A 16,171-nucleotide genomic window follows, 5' to 3' on the forward strand; every position below is an offset into this window, starting at 1 on the left:
TAACACAACTTATTGGCCTCTCTCTCTCTCCATTTGTATGTATATGTTTGTGTTAAACATCTCATGATAAGATAAATACTTACTTCAGCTACTTATATAGCAAATCTATTATTCTCAACAACAACAAAAAAATTATAGCAAATCTATTCTTTTTTTAATTTTAACTTTTATAATTTGATAGTTTTACATAGGGGGATTTGAACTATGAATGTCTCTCTTGGAAGTATCAAGAAGTATCTATTAAGTGTGAGTACAAACTTATTTTACATGCATAACAAATAGTCATGTTTGTCTGAGCGCTTGAATCACCAAAGAACAATGATGCAACGTAAGAACTTCAATATATGTTTGTTTTGCTTCTCTAAAACATTTTTCCAATACCATCTTTCCGTGGGATGTCTTCATGGACATCCATTCGACTCCAATTCCCAACAAGTGAATTCATCTCTTCAATTTTGTCGAACAACCCCAAAAGTCCACCGGTGTGTATGAATAGGATCTTTCTGCCTTCCCACTTCTTTGGATTCTCAGTCATGTCTTTTATCATTCCATAAGCAGCTTTCCCACTACAAGAAACGCACAACCCAAAAATTCGAGTTACTCAAAGCAACCATGCTTACCCACAATGGGTGTATCAATCAAATCATAATCTCATTAAAGAAAAAATATGCATATATGAAATCTATTGAGTACAAAAAACATTATAAAAAGCATATAATGAAAGGCAAACCTACATGGGATACACTTGAAGAAAATATAGCCTCTAAAATATAGAGATCAATAAAACAAATTTGAAAAGGAGAAAATAGCTGACATCCAATCATATATCGACACTAAAAACTAGGGCTTCAGTTACAATACAGAAACTTTGATATTCACCCTCCCTAAAATAAATTAAAAACACATAATGCACACATGAGTTGCATTCCAAATAACACTACTACAACGCAACCCAATGCATCCTTTCTAGCATGCCAACAGATCGAACGTAATTTTAGACATCACCCAAAATATTCTAAACAAATGAAATACTAAAGTCCATAGCTCCTCAGCCTCTCGGGCAACATCACGGGAAAAGTTTCGTTCTTTTCCCACTTTACTTGCACATGCAATACCAATCAACTAAAACCACATGATTTGAATCTTTTGTTGAATCTTTTGTGCCAGCGTAGTCTCTTAGAGTGGTCTCGTTGTTGGGGACTTTCTAATTGCTCGTCTCTCGCTGAGTTTTTGCCCTCCCTTAACTTTTATTCCTAGTAGTTTTTTCTTATTGTTCATCATCATGAACTCCTTGTATGACGTTATTTCCTTTATTTATAAAAGCTTCCAGATTACTTATCAAAAAAAAACTAAAACCACATGATGTTTCCACATATTATCCAATGTCAAAATCTTTCCTAATGCTTTTTTCCATGCAAAGAAAGCCACTGCAGTCAATGCCTCGACCTTTCAAATACTTCTCCAAGGGAAAGTATTTCTATCATCCACTCTTAGTGCCTTATATAAGGTATTAGCTCATTTCCAAATGCAATTTCATATTGAAAAAACTGAAAGAAAATTTGTTGTTCTTATTCTCAAAAAATAAAAATTAGTTTTCTATTGTTTTTGAAAACTGATTCTAGAAACGGTAACCAATTAGGCTCTTAACTTCAAATTCATGGCTCCAGCCTGGTACCCAAACCAATCTATCTTCTACCTCTCTTTCAACCTTGGTAGAATAGAGAATATCAAGAAAACATGCCAAATTAAAATCCAAGTTCCTAATCTTTTATTGCTCTAGAAGCTTAAATTCCAATGGATAATGTCATTTGACCAATTAATACACTCCCCAACTGTTGCATCTATATTATGTGCAATACAAAAGAGCTCGGGCAATGCCTCCTTTAGTAAAGAATCTTTGCACCATAAATCATACCAAATGAACTCCCCCTACATCAAATCTAAGGATTAGAGAATTTAACCCAGCCACTTCTAATATGTTTCCATAAGCTTTGTCCATGAGGAATGGGGACTTCTTCAGAGCACCACCTTCACCATTAAATACCCTGCTTTTTATCTACAGGCCTTTGCAAAAGATGATCCCTTCTCCACACCATAACCAATTCTTGAACAGGAACCACAAAAAGCTGTTTTTTGACACCCAATACCACGTGTTGCACAGGGGAACAAATGTAATCCAATTAACCGGGTGATATTTAATTAAGTCACGAACACCTTCCCACAAAAAATCTCATTGTTGCTTCTCAAATCTATTAGTTATACCAGGTAAAGGGAAAAGAGAAATAAAATATGTTGGGAAGCTTTATTTATTTATTTATTTATAAGTTATACACACATCCAATGGCTATTCAACCCATGACCTCACTCTCCACCTAAAATGGAATTATGTTGCAAGCTAGACAAAGTGCTTTTGTTTAACTTCATCATAAAATTAGTCATACTTAGTAACTTAGAGCACAAAACTCCCACTTTTTGTAGGGTTTGGAAGAGGTCATGATAGGGAGCCTTACTCCCAATTTGTTTTGGAGAGGCTAATCCCCAAACTCGAACCCACAACTTGTCGCTTCTGGTGGAAGACACTTGTCATCACACCGAGGCCCAACTTCTTCATAATCAAATAATCAAAGTATAGAATCCATAATCGAAGAGAAATTTATCCTCATTATCATGATAATTCAACTCTTCCTACCAATCCATCCAAAATTTGTTACGATCATTGGCTTTGATACCAAAATAGACTTGAGACAAAGGGCTGCGATACCAAATCTGTCTGGAAAGCAACTTACAAGGTTTAGGACTACTTGCAAATTTGGATGTATGTTTATAGATAAATAATGCTTTTATTGATGAAGAGAAGCAATTTTTTGTATACCAGCTGTATAAACAAATTCTTCTAAAGAATTGTACAGGGAAAAAAATTAAACAGAATTAAGTCTGAATGAAAGTCTAAAAATCTACCAGTGAATGCCTGTCACTAATTCCCATGCAATGAGACAACTCAAACAACGATCTTCACAAACAAAGATTCCAACTCAATAACTAAAGCCTCTGCTCCATTAAAAGTGCAATTATTCATCTCCCTCCAAGGCATCCACATTAGACATAATGGGGTCCTATTCCACCCCAGATAGCTTCCATGTTTCCCAACCCAATTCCACCATCCAAAGAACAACTCTGCAATGGTCTTTGGCAACACCCAATGGACCAAATAGAAAGAAGCCGATACCAGAACTCAAGAGTTACATCCCTATGCACTAACAAATGGTCCATTGTCTCACCACTAAATCTACACAAGCAACACCAGTTCACCAATATGATGCCTCTCTGAATAAGATGTCAAATTTTTTTCTGAGCTGTCCATACAAAGAAAGCTACTTTTTTCAGAGTATTATTACACAAAACTCCCTTACAAGGAAAGAACACTCTAGTGGAACCTCTTATGACCTCATAATAATGATGCAGTTAGGAGAACTTAGGTCTAGTGTATAAGAAGGGTATAAGAATGAATTCAAGCAACAAACAAAATTAAAACAAAGTAGATAATAGGACTTAAGTTAGAACAATCAAAAATCAATTTCTAGGCTTTCATAAAATAGATAAGAAAAAACTTAGTACGACTCAAGCGGCTATTTATATTAGCATTTAGTAAACGTAGAATCCTAGCCTGCAAATCTCTCCCAATTCGTTGGATGCTTTGCCAAAACTACAACCATATAGCCTCCTTACAGCCCTGGTTGTCCATTGCCCCAATCTGGTCCATATTTTTTTAATAAGACAACCCATTGCCATAGCTGATTTTCTTCCACCTATCTCCAAAGATATTTATCCGTCAAAACTTGGCTAGAAGTGCGCCATTTTCTCACTCATAAACCCCCAAGTAAATTTTCTTTCACCTTGCAAGTGTTAGCTCTATCTTCTCTAAAGTAGGATTTTGAACCGTTCTCACCTTGAAAAAGATCCCAAAGGCACAGATAATTATTGGTAAACTCCCAATTCTACAACATATTGTTGCCAGGTCTTCTCTTCCTTCAACCTCCCTAACTGGGACTATTTTGCTCTTCCCCGCCCCAGGAGAGTTGATGAGGACAGCACACTTAATTAGATTGGATTTCTTACGTAGTTGGATTTGTTTGGGATTCCTTTGTTTATTTTTGAGATTAGATAAGTATTAGTATTTGAGTTCGGTTAAAATTAGTTTTGGTATGTTGTTATCTTTATCTCTAACTCTATTTAAGAGACTGATTTATTTGTATTGAAAGATAGATGTGACTAATGAAATTCAGGTAGGATATTTTCCCAATTGTTAGGTGCTAACTCCTAACGCGTTAGGTGTTTGATTCCTAAGGATCCTTAGGTCCTTACCCAAATTCACTTTTAGGCCTAAACCCACTTGAAAAGAATAGAAAAAAACTTGGATGTAAAGATGTTCAAAATTTCTTCACAAAAAAGTACGGTGTCATCAACAAATAGGAGGGGATAAATAAGCAAAGCTATTATCCGAGTTATTCCCAACTTGAAAGCATGAGGCATAAACCTGTTCCACAACTTTAACCAACATTCTACTTAGAATCTCAATATTAAGAATAAAAAACAATGGTGAAAGGAGGTTACGTTGCCTCAATCTCGTGGAGCTTTAAAATAGCCGATGGAGAGCGATTGACCAACAAAAGAGCAGTATGGTTGTACATATGATTGAGGTTTTTAAGTGGATAGTGATGGGACACAGTAAATTTTTACATAATTTTTCATGTTTGGGTTTTTCACATTACCTTAAACTAAAACATTCACCACCAATACAACTTTGCCATACAATATAACACGTAAGCTCTGTGCAAATGATGTATATGTAAAACATTTTTTTCCACTTATCATGAAATAATACATATCTTTCTCTAGCCAAAAACTGATCTTATTAGTTGAGGAATCTCCTGTAATAATCACCTGTGTGAAGAAAGATGAAGGTTTGCAGAATATTATACCTGTATACTGGATCAAGAACAACACCAGTCGCTGAAGCAATTTCCTTAACAAATTTAAGCTCTTCAGGGGTATTAATTGCATAGCCCAGACCTTTGGCCTGTAAGAAGATAATAATAAATTTACTTCCTGTTTTATAACCAATTAAACAGCATCCTCAACCTGATTACTGAAGTAGGCAAATTCATACAGATAACATGTGTGTGTGAATTGTTAAATTACCTATTGTCTCAAAAAGCTTAAGCTATTAGAATATGACAAATTTAATTATTTAACCACAAACTTGTAACACTCCCCCTCACGCGGGGGCTCAAACTCCCCCTTTTAATAGGTGGGGCCAAACACGTGAGATTTTAATTGAGAGGTAGAGTGGAGGAAACAAGGATCTAAACTTAAGATCTCCTGCTCTGATATCATGTTAAATTACCAATTGTCTCAAAAGTTTAAGCTATTGGGATATGGTAAATTTAATCATTTAACCACAAACTTCTAAAATGAATAATTGTCCACTATATAATAGCATAAATATTGTCGTCAGTGAACACTGAGATTTTTCAGGTTTTGACCATTAGTTTACTAGAAACATTACAGCCCATAGATCTTCCGGAATAGACCTACAGTTTCTGGGAATACTAACCCGCCACCATCCAAGCAGGAAAAAACGAGAATGAAACAGAAAACTCAACATACCACTTCAGCATTAATTTCCAGATTGAGCAGAAACAAGATATTTCCATGCGGGTACAGTATAATATGTGAAAAGTATGAATGCAACACCCCCCCCCCCCAAAAAAAAAAAAGATGCTAGAATACCAACCAATGTACTAAAGAAGTGTGTAGACATAGGTGCATGCCTTCACATACTCATGCACCATTATGTTGAAGAAAAAGAGGATGATATATTATAGAAAAGGAGGAGCTTGAAAATCAAGAATGTTAGCCCGTGGATTATTCATTCCATTTATATGGAAGAGGTGGTTGTAATAGGATAATGAATATTCTAATGGTGACAGCTGGTAGGGACACCTAACCACTTGAATATTCAGGCACTTTTAGAAGAGTACCACTCATCCAACACGGGTATAACCCCTATAACACAACATTATCTTTCTAACTCTCTAAGGCATTACAACCCACCCACCTACATTAAATAAGAAGAAAAAAAATTGTTTCCTTTCCATTTATGTAAAACTAGAGAGCAGGCAATACAATTAATGCAGCCATATAATGCATGTTTATTGAAAAGCTCTCTCTCTCTCTCTCTCTCTCTCTCTCTCTCTCTCTCTCTCTCTTTGATTGGTAAGTTACACATGCACCAAGTGGGGCAAATGACAGCAGCTCAGCAATGAAACAGAAAAATACATTTTCATAAAGGACCTCTGCTAATATACTTAAACACTCACGTTTTGAATGTTAACAATATCATGTGAGTCAACACCCGCTTCAAGTCCATCAAGTAGGCCTTGAACAAAGTCGTAGAAGTAATCAGGGTCATCACAAACTGAGAATGCATGGACCTACAAATGGTGAAATGTAGAATTGAAATTAATTGATAGGTCAAGAACAGCAAATAGAAAACTACATTGAGAAGGACAAACCTTTGACTTTAGTGTACTCAGCCATGATCCCAATGATAGACCAGCAATTGTGCCCCCACTGAAATTCAACACTATTACATATTAAATGGGTAGACATAAAATCATCACAACTCTCCCCACAAATAAAAATTTAAGCTGAATAATCATTATTGTGAGGTAGAAAGTCCCATATAAGTTTGCTAGAACAAAACCAACTTTTCTTTGAAGGAGTGCCAACATAAGTTGCTACAACATAAAAGCAAGATGTATAAATTAATTTAAAAGGAAATCTAGCTCAGTAAAGTCATTTCAGTTGCATAGAGTCACTAACTAGGCAATGGAAATTCATAGAGGTGTGTTGGTACCAAACATAAAAATAAGGTGGTGTCTACTCAGCTTGGTACTGATGTAATATGAATGGTTTCAATCCTAAGAATAAGAATTAGGGAGACATTGATGATTTTACTTCTTAGTAAAATAAACATAAAGACTTGTGAAAAACCTTAAAAAGAAAATTATTGAAACAAATCCTCAACTCATGACAGCCATTATATTACAAAGTACACCTAACATATGGAAAGATAACTTTAGTCCTTGCTACTTAAATTGGCACCAAATCTTTCCTTAATTGAATCAATGCCCAAGAAATGGCTGATTGTGCCATGGACTCAACCTGCTCACTTTCTAGAACTTTATCTTCTATAGTCAACATGTGAAACTTCAGAAAAGCATATTGTGGCATCAGATTTTCAATTGCATTACCAATCACTGGTTGCACATTAACCATAGCTTAACATATGACAGATTCAGGGAACTCTGCCTGCTGATGGTGTACCGCCTTTTGGATTTAAATTTGTGGCTTCAGGGATTATGAGTGGTATCTAGAGTTTGTCAATTGAGTAGTGTTTGGAAAAAATAGGGTTCAAGGGATGAATAGTGGATGAAACAGAGAAGGATAGGTGGCACAACTTTTGGGTGTAGCAGCAGAAATAAGGATTTAAGGGATTGTTTTAAAAGGTGATTTGAAATTCCAAAGTTTGGGAAAAGTTAGGCTCTTTGAGGTTTCAAATCTGTCCTACATCAAGGCTCTTCCACAGAAGTGGAAGTTTTGATCCTTTTATGGAGTCCCTGTTATGAAGGAAAAAACTTTAAATCTGATTTTAATGGTACCTCAGTAAAAATAAAATATCATGAGATTATGACATGCTGGCATAAGCTTTGGATGTAGAAGTGCAGTATTATAGGCTAGGAAGAAAGTAGGAATATAAGAGATTATGATAGTTGAGGCACCACATCTCACCAGACAAGTCGCACTTTGAGATCTAGACTCTTGTGGAATCTATCTACTTTTTGTTTTTCTTTTTGACAAGTCTATTGTATTAATACTAAATATTACAAATAGTACAATGGGTAAAAAACAGAGTATACCAGCTGTATACCCATAAGTAACCCAGCAAAATTAAGAGTAGAAAGAGTATGAAATTACACAAATTTGAAAGTCTCTACTCCCATCCAAGGACATCCAAAAGAAAGAACTCCAACAAATTGGGATTTTAACCTCTCAATATACAATTCTAGCCCATCAAAGGTCCTACGACACTACATTTCAAACCCTATTTCTAAAAGGAATAGGTCTATGACGCTAGCATTGAAGCTCTCCTCTCCCTACTTTAGGCATCACCCACTTTACTACAAAAACCACAAATATGAAATACCATAACTTCCTCACCATCAGGCAATGCAGACCAAGTGATCAACATGCTCTTCATCATGTTTGCACATCACATTGACTCACAATGAACATAACTTGTTTCATGAAGATATCTATAATGAGTATCGATGCCAAAAAAACCATCCACACAAAGAAAGCCACCCTCAAAGGAGCCTTCACCCTCCAAATTTCCTGCCAAGGGAAATCTGAGACATCATTCTCTCTCACTGCCTTATAGTACAAGGCTATAAGCAAACACAGAAACAATCATTTTTGCTTAATTTCCAAAAAACCTTGTCCTTCATATCCACACTTATTTGGGTAGAATACATCACCTCAAAAAAATTAATGAATGACTGCAGTTCCAATCCTAAGCATGCCTTACAAAAATTGAATTCCAACACTCAACCATTTGTCATCTCTATATACTTGCAGACCCTAGCATTTTTATTCATAGCAAGCTGAAATAGTTCAAGGCATAAGGACGGTAGGTTAGAGTTGGAGAACCAATTATAATGACTCTTTTGCCATCCCCAAACCCTAAAACTAACAACCTACACAAGCTATATCATCCCTCTCTAATGGCCTTCAAACTACTAGCCTTGTATTGTACAAATTGAACTAGAAATCTAATCCCCTTCTCCTTCTTCATATTTTAACGTCACTACCTTCTTCCAAGAATGATTATTCTTTCAGGTGAACCTCCATAGCCACTTAACTAGCATGCTTACGTAAATGTACTCAATTTGATTATTTTAAATAATTCAAATTTATATTCTTTAATATTGTGTTTTTAAAATAAGATATAAATTCAAAAATCTAAGTATATCCAAATAACTAAATGTCAACTCTCGAGAATTTTAATTCTTGAGAGTTTAAAGAATTTATAATTGTTGAGATTAAAAATTGTCAACAACAGAACAGACCCTAATATTAGATGCACCTAGCTTCTTTGGAACCCAAGCTATCAATGAAGCACATTTACCTCCTCTCAAAAGATCCCTCCATATGAAACTCATGTAAATACTTCATCATGTCTTCTTTTGTCACTTCCCAACATCTTTGGAAGAAGGCTACAAAGAATCTGCCAGGAAAAAGGGCCTTATCCGCACTCATAGATTTAAAAACTGAGAGAACTTCATCCTTATCAGATAAACTCTCGAGCCATATACTCTCTTCATCCCATAAAACTCAAGGCCTTCCACCTTAGGCTGCCAATCAATGGGATCTTTGTACAAACCTTTAGTCAAAACCACACCACACACATCAATATTACCAATAAAATTTGAGCATCTACACCAATTGGCCAATCTGTGAAACACTTTCATGTTATCATCTCCTCCCTTCAACTGTAGTTGGCCCTGGAGTTTTGTCTCCAACCATTTTCTCCGTCAAAGCAATCTTCTTTAACAGAGTCTTCAAATCATGTTTGCTCCTTTCTTCATCACTCAAGCCACCCTCCTCCTTTAAATCAAGCCTCGACAGCTCATCTATAATTTTGTTTTTCTGCACATCAATATCTCCACAATCCTCCTTATTCCACTTTTTCAGATCACCTTTCACTTTGAAAAGTTTCTTTGTCTGGACAAAACTAGCAGAGTCCATCACCCTATGGCCTTCCCACCAAATTTTCACATTTTCCGCAAAAGCAGATACTTGTAGTCACATGTTCTCAAAACTAAATGAACACTAACCTGTACTCAACCCAGCTAGACAGTATGATCATCAAACTCTAAAGGTGCCAACTACCTCTGAACTATTCCTTCTGCATCAATGACACCCAAAAAACGATCAATGTGAGAAAGAGACAATTGGTCCTGGTTACCCAAGGAGAAAAAGGCCCTATAATGAGAAGTCTTACAACTCAAGTACATTAATAAATTTGGAAGTCACACCACATTGAAATTCCCCTAAGCACCAAGCTACATCTCATCTCCTTCTAACACCTTTTAGCCCTTACCATAGATTTGGCCTCATCCTACATCATTTGGGTCATAGATAACCGTAGTCCACTCAAAAATCATCTTCCACCTTTCTAAACATCTATAAAACCCAGAGAATTCACCTACTACATAGTCAACTATCTCTACTAAACGTTTATCAAACATCAACAATATTCCACCAGCACTCCCAACTGCCCCCAACACCCACCAATTTACCAATGGACATATACTCCTTAGTATTTCTTTAGTTGTGATTTCTATTTTGGTTTCTTGTAGATAGATTGTCTCCTCTTTATTCACATAACATATTCTCTGCCCCCATACATTTTCATTGATCATTAAGACCCTCTCACATTCCATTTGTATCCTTGTCCATGCAATGTCAATAGCCCATAACAACATAATTCATAGGTAAGTTTAGTTAATAGCTTTTACTAACTTTTTTAGTGTTTTTTTTTGTTGCACTCATGTTTTGATTGTGCTTATAAATGTAATTTTCAATAATTTTATTTAGAGTCTGCTTATTTTTTGCTTGATTTAGATGTTTTGTATTAATATTTTTAAGTGGTGAAAAAAGGGTGTTATTTAATATCTATATAAACAAAAATATATTGGGAGATTTGTGATTATCTGTACAAGCCAAATGCAGAAAATAGAGAAAAAAAATTCAGAACATTTTCAAGAACGCAAAGAAACACCAGAAAACAAGCAGATTTCCCTCAATGTAGCATGACCTTTTAAAATTCTAAAGACATAATGACAACAAAACATATTCAAAGAGTTAGAGACAGGTCTTAGAAAACAGGCTAACAAAATGGACTAATGGGCCTTCTTTGGGTTTAAATTATCCCATGTCACTAATTAAAGAGAAGTTGAAGGATGGGGGGGGGGGGGGGGGGAATTGTTGGTAGCAGAAAATATTAACAGATGGAATAGAGTGGAACCTTCCACAGGCTACAACAATATCATCAAATTTTATTTGGCTAGTCCCAATCTGAAGTTGCTGCTCAATCTCCCAGATCGCTTCAATATAACCCCTGAACAGAACAATATCATATGCAAAAGTTAGTATGGAGAGAGCAATTATAATAAGATTAGAACAAGAAATTAAGGAAACTTGTGGGACAAAATATAGACCCTGAACAAAACAATATCACATACAAAAGTTAACATGTAGACAGCAATTATAATAAGATCTGAACAGAAAATCCTTATTAAAAAAAAAAGATTTGAAAAGGAAATCAAAGGAAACTTGTGGGGGAAGAAGAAAAAGACAGAACTCAGCATGAAAGAAAGAGATTTTAAGTGCAAATTTATAGGTAAGTGCACAACCACACACACTGTTTGTTCTTTTTATCACACACAAAAAGAGAGAAGGAAGAAAGGATGAGAGAAGTAATTAAGAAAAATTGGCAACTAGTACTTCAGATCCCTTTTCAATTTTGCCAAGTGGGCATCACCAAACTACACACAATATTCAGGAGTGGAATGCCTAATGAAGAGTCAAAGGTGACTAAAACTGACCTTGGGCCCCAAAACGGCCAAAACACAATAATCATACAGTAGCAGAGCACCTAGGTCACAAACTTCCTCATGGAGCCCAAAATCTACAAGGAAAAAAAAACAGAAGACAAACCAAAACCCAACCTGAACCTCTTTGGAAAATCAAATCAGCCTGATCATTATTAAGAAACCTAATTGGAAAGTCCTTGGAATCTAGGGGATTCCAAGAGCTCACAGGAGCAAAAGCTTTTCACCATTTCCACCACCTTATTGCTGCCATAAAAAAAACACTATTAAACAATCAGCCCTTTAAATTCCTTCCATGTACGCAAAGCATAAAAACGTATGCTTTCTCCTCTCAAACTAAATAAAATAAGATTTACCCAAAAAAAAGTGTTTGGACCAAAAAAATCATTCAGCTATCAAAGAGTCTCCACCATTCAGCAAAACAGAAGACAGACCAAACTACTGATGCAGGTCAATAACAACTGAAAATTGAACAAATTGACTGTTCGACATAACAACAAATAATCCACCATTCAACCAAAGCTATTGACGCAAGACAACTAGAACAAAATGAAACAACAGGAAAGAAAAGGGATATGACCTAAGAGTTAGTACCTAGGCCTGACTTGGAGTCAGCACCTAGGGTGGAACTGGAGTCAACACCAAACTAAAGAGAGACCAAAAGGCCATTTTTTTCATTTATCAAAATATCAACCATCTCCAAAAAGAGTACAATAGTTTGCTTATAAATGATTGCTAAACCCTAGATCTAAATGGAGTTGAAAACCCTAATTGCCTTATTACGAAAATAACCTCGCTTCCAAATATTAAAATACTAATAGCCTAATAAAATACTAGGACCTAAAACATAAAAATACAATTGACTAGCAAACATAAATAGTACTAAATAAAAATCTTCTTGCGTCTCCTGCATCAGCTATAGCCTCTGGTTCAATTGGTCCCTCATAAAATCTCATCCAACAAGGATGTTGACATAATCATATATTAGGAGGAAGAAGCATTGAAGAACTTGGCACTGCTTTCCCACAGAATCTTGCCAGAGACCAAAAAGCAGACTGGGAAACAACTTGAGTCACAAGGACAGGGCATCCTTCCTCCTCACTGCATCATAAACTAAAATAAAATAAATTTTTTCCAGAAAGTAGATGAAATCTGGAAATTCTTCATCACCACATTTCTTCTGTTTGAAAAAAGACCAAGGACCAAACGATTTCCAGGAAAAGAAATTGGCAAGCTATTGCTTATCTGTCATCAAATAAGGATATGGAAATTGGTTCCTAAAGGGAAAATCACAAGACCTACTATAAATTCAGAACTTCAATTATTCCTTGCCCCAAAGTAGATCCTACTTTTGAAATGTACCTAAACAACCCTACCCTTCCCCCCCCCCCAAAAAAAAGCAAATAATAATACAGAAAAATAAATGATTACAACAACCAAGCTCCTAACAGGCAAAACAAGAAGCCGTATTATGCAACTACAAACTCACCACTCCCTTCCAGATTCATACATACATACATTTATATGTGTGTGTGTGCGCGCGCATGTGTGTGAATCCTAATCATTCTTTACACTTTGTCCTTCACATCAGTTACTGTGTAAACAAAGAACACAAACTAAAAAATATATTTCCCAAGATTTGGTAAAATACTCTAGAGTCACCCCATGGCCATGAAATTTGCAGCATAACCAGGATTACTTAAAAGTCTACTCGCATGCTTTCCCAAGTCTTCTTTCAGGTATCAAACAGGTTCCAATGGTCTTTGACCAGAGACCAATTTGATACAGTGTAAATAATAAGATATTAATTATTTAATTTACACGTAGCTTACAAGGAAAGTTTACTATAATTTTCAAATTACAACATTATTACTCCCAAACAATAGAATCAAATGGAAATAATAGAATAACATAGACATCAGTGACCCAATCTCACCAAGTCCCTAGGGAGTTTGATCCACCAACAGGAATAACATATGGCCTTCTTCCTTCATTTAGCAGCTTTTCTTTTAAGAGATTAGTAAGAGTCTGAGATTAAAGTTCATGTGAACAAAGAAAATTACTAAGTATATTAGCAATGGAAAAAAGCACCAGTTTATTAATATCCAAAAATAGATATTGGTAAACAACAGTAATATAGTCTGTCATATGTAGCTTAGGAGAGTCTATAAATCAGTAGACAATGTGTTATCTCAGATAATTGCTTGAGGTAACACAAATTTCATTTTACTAATTCAGCCACATAGAATCACTCCAATGGTCAAAAGCAAAAAGGATGACTAAAAAAATATCAAAGGAAAACAACGTTGATACAACATGGCTAACTTATCCATTTAGTAACTATGATCATTCAAAACAAGGTTCTAGAGAGAAAAAGTAAAAACGAAAGAAGTAAAATCAATGAATTAGACACCTTATAACATTTATACAACCTTATGGATATAGAGTCGTAATTGACAGCAATCAGGGGAGCAGATAATAAGAGGACAACCAGAAAGGAAAAAGAAACTGCAAGAGAAGTTTCCTAGCAGAGAATCTCGCTTATTATCTACCATTCTACGGAAGCAAAAAGGTTCTTCTTCTTTTTTCCTTTTGCTTAATTGCATCCTTAACTAGTAAAGAAAGATTCATATCTGTTAGAATTATGATTAAAGTAATTAAATTCACCATTCTAACAGCTCAAGCTTTTAGGAGAATTCATAGTTTATAGTGAGAGGGAGTGTTAAAATTATAGTTAAATGATTGAATAACAGTTTAAGCTTTTGGGGCAATTGATTAATTGTCAATATACTTTTGCCCTAAATCTTGTAGGATTGGTCAACAAAGCCAATGAAAAGGGTACTTGCTAGTTATTGCTTTTGTGAAAATGATGTAGAATACGGGAGAAATCCAAAAGTCCTGAAAACTAACTTGAAGGTATGAATTCAACTCAAGTGGGACTGGACTTGACTTTAGGTATTGTCCAAAAAACATTGAAAGATGCATGGCGGTAAAGTATAGTGTAGTATGACATAAACAAGGAGCTTTTTGAACTTGAGATGTAACAGCAAAGTAAGAATCGCATGGCAGTAGTAAAATGGAATGCATTGGTACAGAAGAAACAAACAGACAGACCACACTTCCGAGTTTTGCATATTCTTCTTTTGAAATAAGGTCAACATGAGCTCCTACAAAACGCTCAACCAGGAGATTGCCAGTCAATCCAGGGTCTTTGTCCACAAGGACCTGCAATTTTATGATGGTATAAGAAGATGATGATGATAATAATAATAATAAAGAAGGAAAAAAATGAAGGTTGTTGAGCGTTGAGTGTTGGACCTTAGAAGTTCGTAGAATGACAAAGCAATCAAGATGAAGATATTTGGCAGCGACAGCAGTAGCTCGGCAGTGGTTGCTTTGGATGCCTCCGATTGTGATGACACAGTCAGCGCCCTGTGCCACCGCTTCTGCCATCAAAAATTCCAATTTTCTCACTTTGTTTCCACTCAATTGCATTCCTGAGAGGTCATCACGCTACATATACATATACTCAGCAAGCAAGCAAGCAATTGGGTCGGCTGGTTGGCTGGTTTTGTCATATAGATAGAAAAAGAAAGAAAATTCTTCACCTTCAACCAGACCTCGGTGTTGTTCGGCAAATTAGGAAGGTTCCATTTGTGAATTGGAGTGGGAAGCTGAAAGGAACAAAAACAAAATATTGAGAACAATTCCGAAATCCAATATAATAATAAATAAAAAATATTAAAAATAAAAGAGAGGTAGAGTTTTGTTTTGTTTGTGTTGGTTGGTTACGTTGGCAAGAGAGAAGATGTGAGAAGGGATAGGATTGAGATGAGAGGCCCAGTGAGGAGGGACGTAGGGTTTGCTGGAGAGGAACTCCATGCTCCTCTTCTGTTTTGAAACCTCGTCCTCCATTATGATTGTGTTTACGTGGGTTTCAGATTCAGACTGACTTTTTAATATGATATTAGTGCGTGAAGAAGAAGAAGAAGAAGAAGATGAGAAAGAGAGGCGTTGGGGACTGAATAAAAACAATAAGATTTTGTTCCTATGATTCGGATGACTCAGAGTCAGAGGGCGGACTGCCCAACGCCTGCTGCTGCTGCACAGCATTTCATTTCTTCTTTACATCATTCGTTCATTGACTGTTTTTAACCTTTTTTTTTTTTATAGTATTCTTTTTTAACTTACATTTTAGGCCTATCTTTATTTTGGTTTCCAAAATTGAAAAATCATTCTTATTTTATTTCTTTGTTATTTCACTAATGAAAATTGCATGCATAGCATTGCAGCTCCTACCAGCATAAAGCTAACATGGTCATTAAAATAATATTAAAAATATAATTAACATTTTAAAAATGCCATGTCAACATTCATTGTAAGCTTTTTAAATTACCTTATCAATTTTAACCCAAATTTTTTTTCACCTTAAC

General features: G+C 35.5%; 1 protein-coding gene across 1 annotated transcript; it reads right to left on the reverse strand.

Annotated features, from left to right (window-relative positions):
- Nucleotides 1–132: 132 nt before the first annotated feature.
- Nucleotides 133–15,895, reverse strand: LOC142631385 (bifunctional D-cysteine desulfhydrase/1-aminocyclopropane-1-carboxylate deaminase, mitochondrial). The gene is made up of 10 exons (XM_075805529.1): nucleotides 15,531–15,895; nucleotides 15,347–15,412; nucleotides 15,057–15,251; nucleotides 14,853–14,963; nucleotides 13,675–13,766; nucleotides 11,153–11,245; nucleotides 6,576–6,633; nucleotides 6,381–6,494; nucleotides 4,980–5,077; nucleotides 133–566 (listed from the first exon to the last, which is right to left on the reverse strand). Exons 1-10 carry the CDS (start codon nucleotides 15,849–15,851, stop codon nucleotides 362–364), a joined length of 1,353 nt encoding a protein of 450 aa, XP_075661644.1. The 5' UTR covers nucleotides 15,852–15,895; the 3' UTR covers nucleotides 133–361.
- Nucleotides 15,896–16,171: the final 276 nt, after the last annotated feature.

Source organism: Castanea sativa, chromosome 4 (assembly GCF_040712315.1).
Source record: "Castanea sativa cultivar Marrone di Chiusa Pesio chromosome 4, ASM4071231v1".
Lineage (NCBI taxonomy): Eukaryota > Viridiplantae > Streptophyta > Magnoliopsida > Fagales > Fagaceae > Castanea > Castanea sativa.

Bases quoted from the DNA above. Each gene is read 5' to 3' on its own strand.
- LOC142631385 (XM_075805529.1), bottom strand. From the start codon at position 15,851: ATGCTGTGCAGCAGCAGCAGGCGTTGGGCAGTCCGCCCTCTGACTCTG. The intron at 15,413-15,530 runs GTAACCAACCAA...TGTTCCTTTCAG, and splicing joins ACATCTTCTCTCTTGCCAAC to CTTCCCACTCCAATTCACAA. The intron at 567-4,979 runs GTATAATATTCT...CGTTTCTTGTAG, and splicing joins GTTCTTGATCCAGTATACAG to TGGGAAAGCTGCTTATGGAA.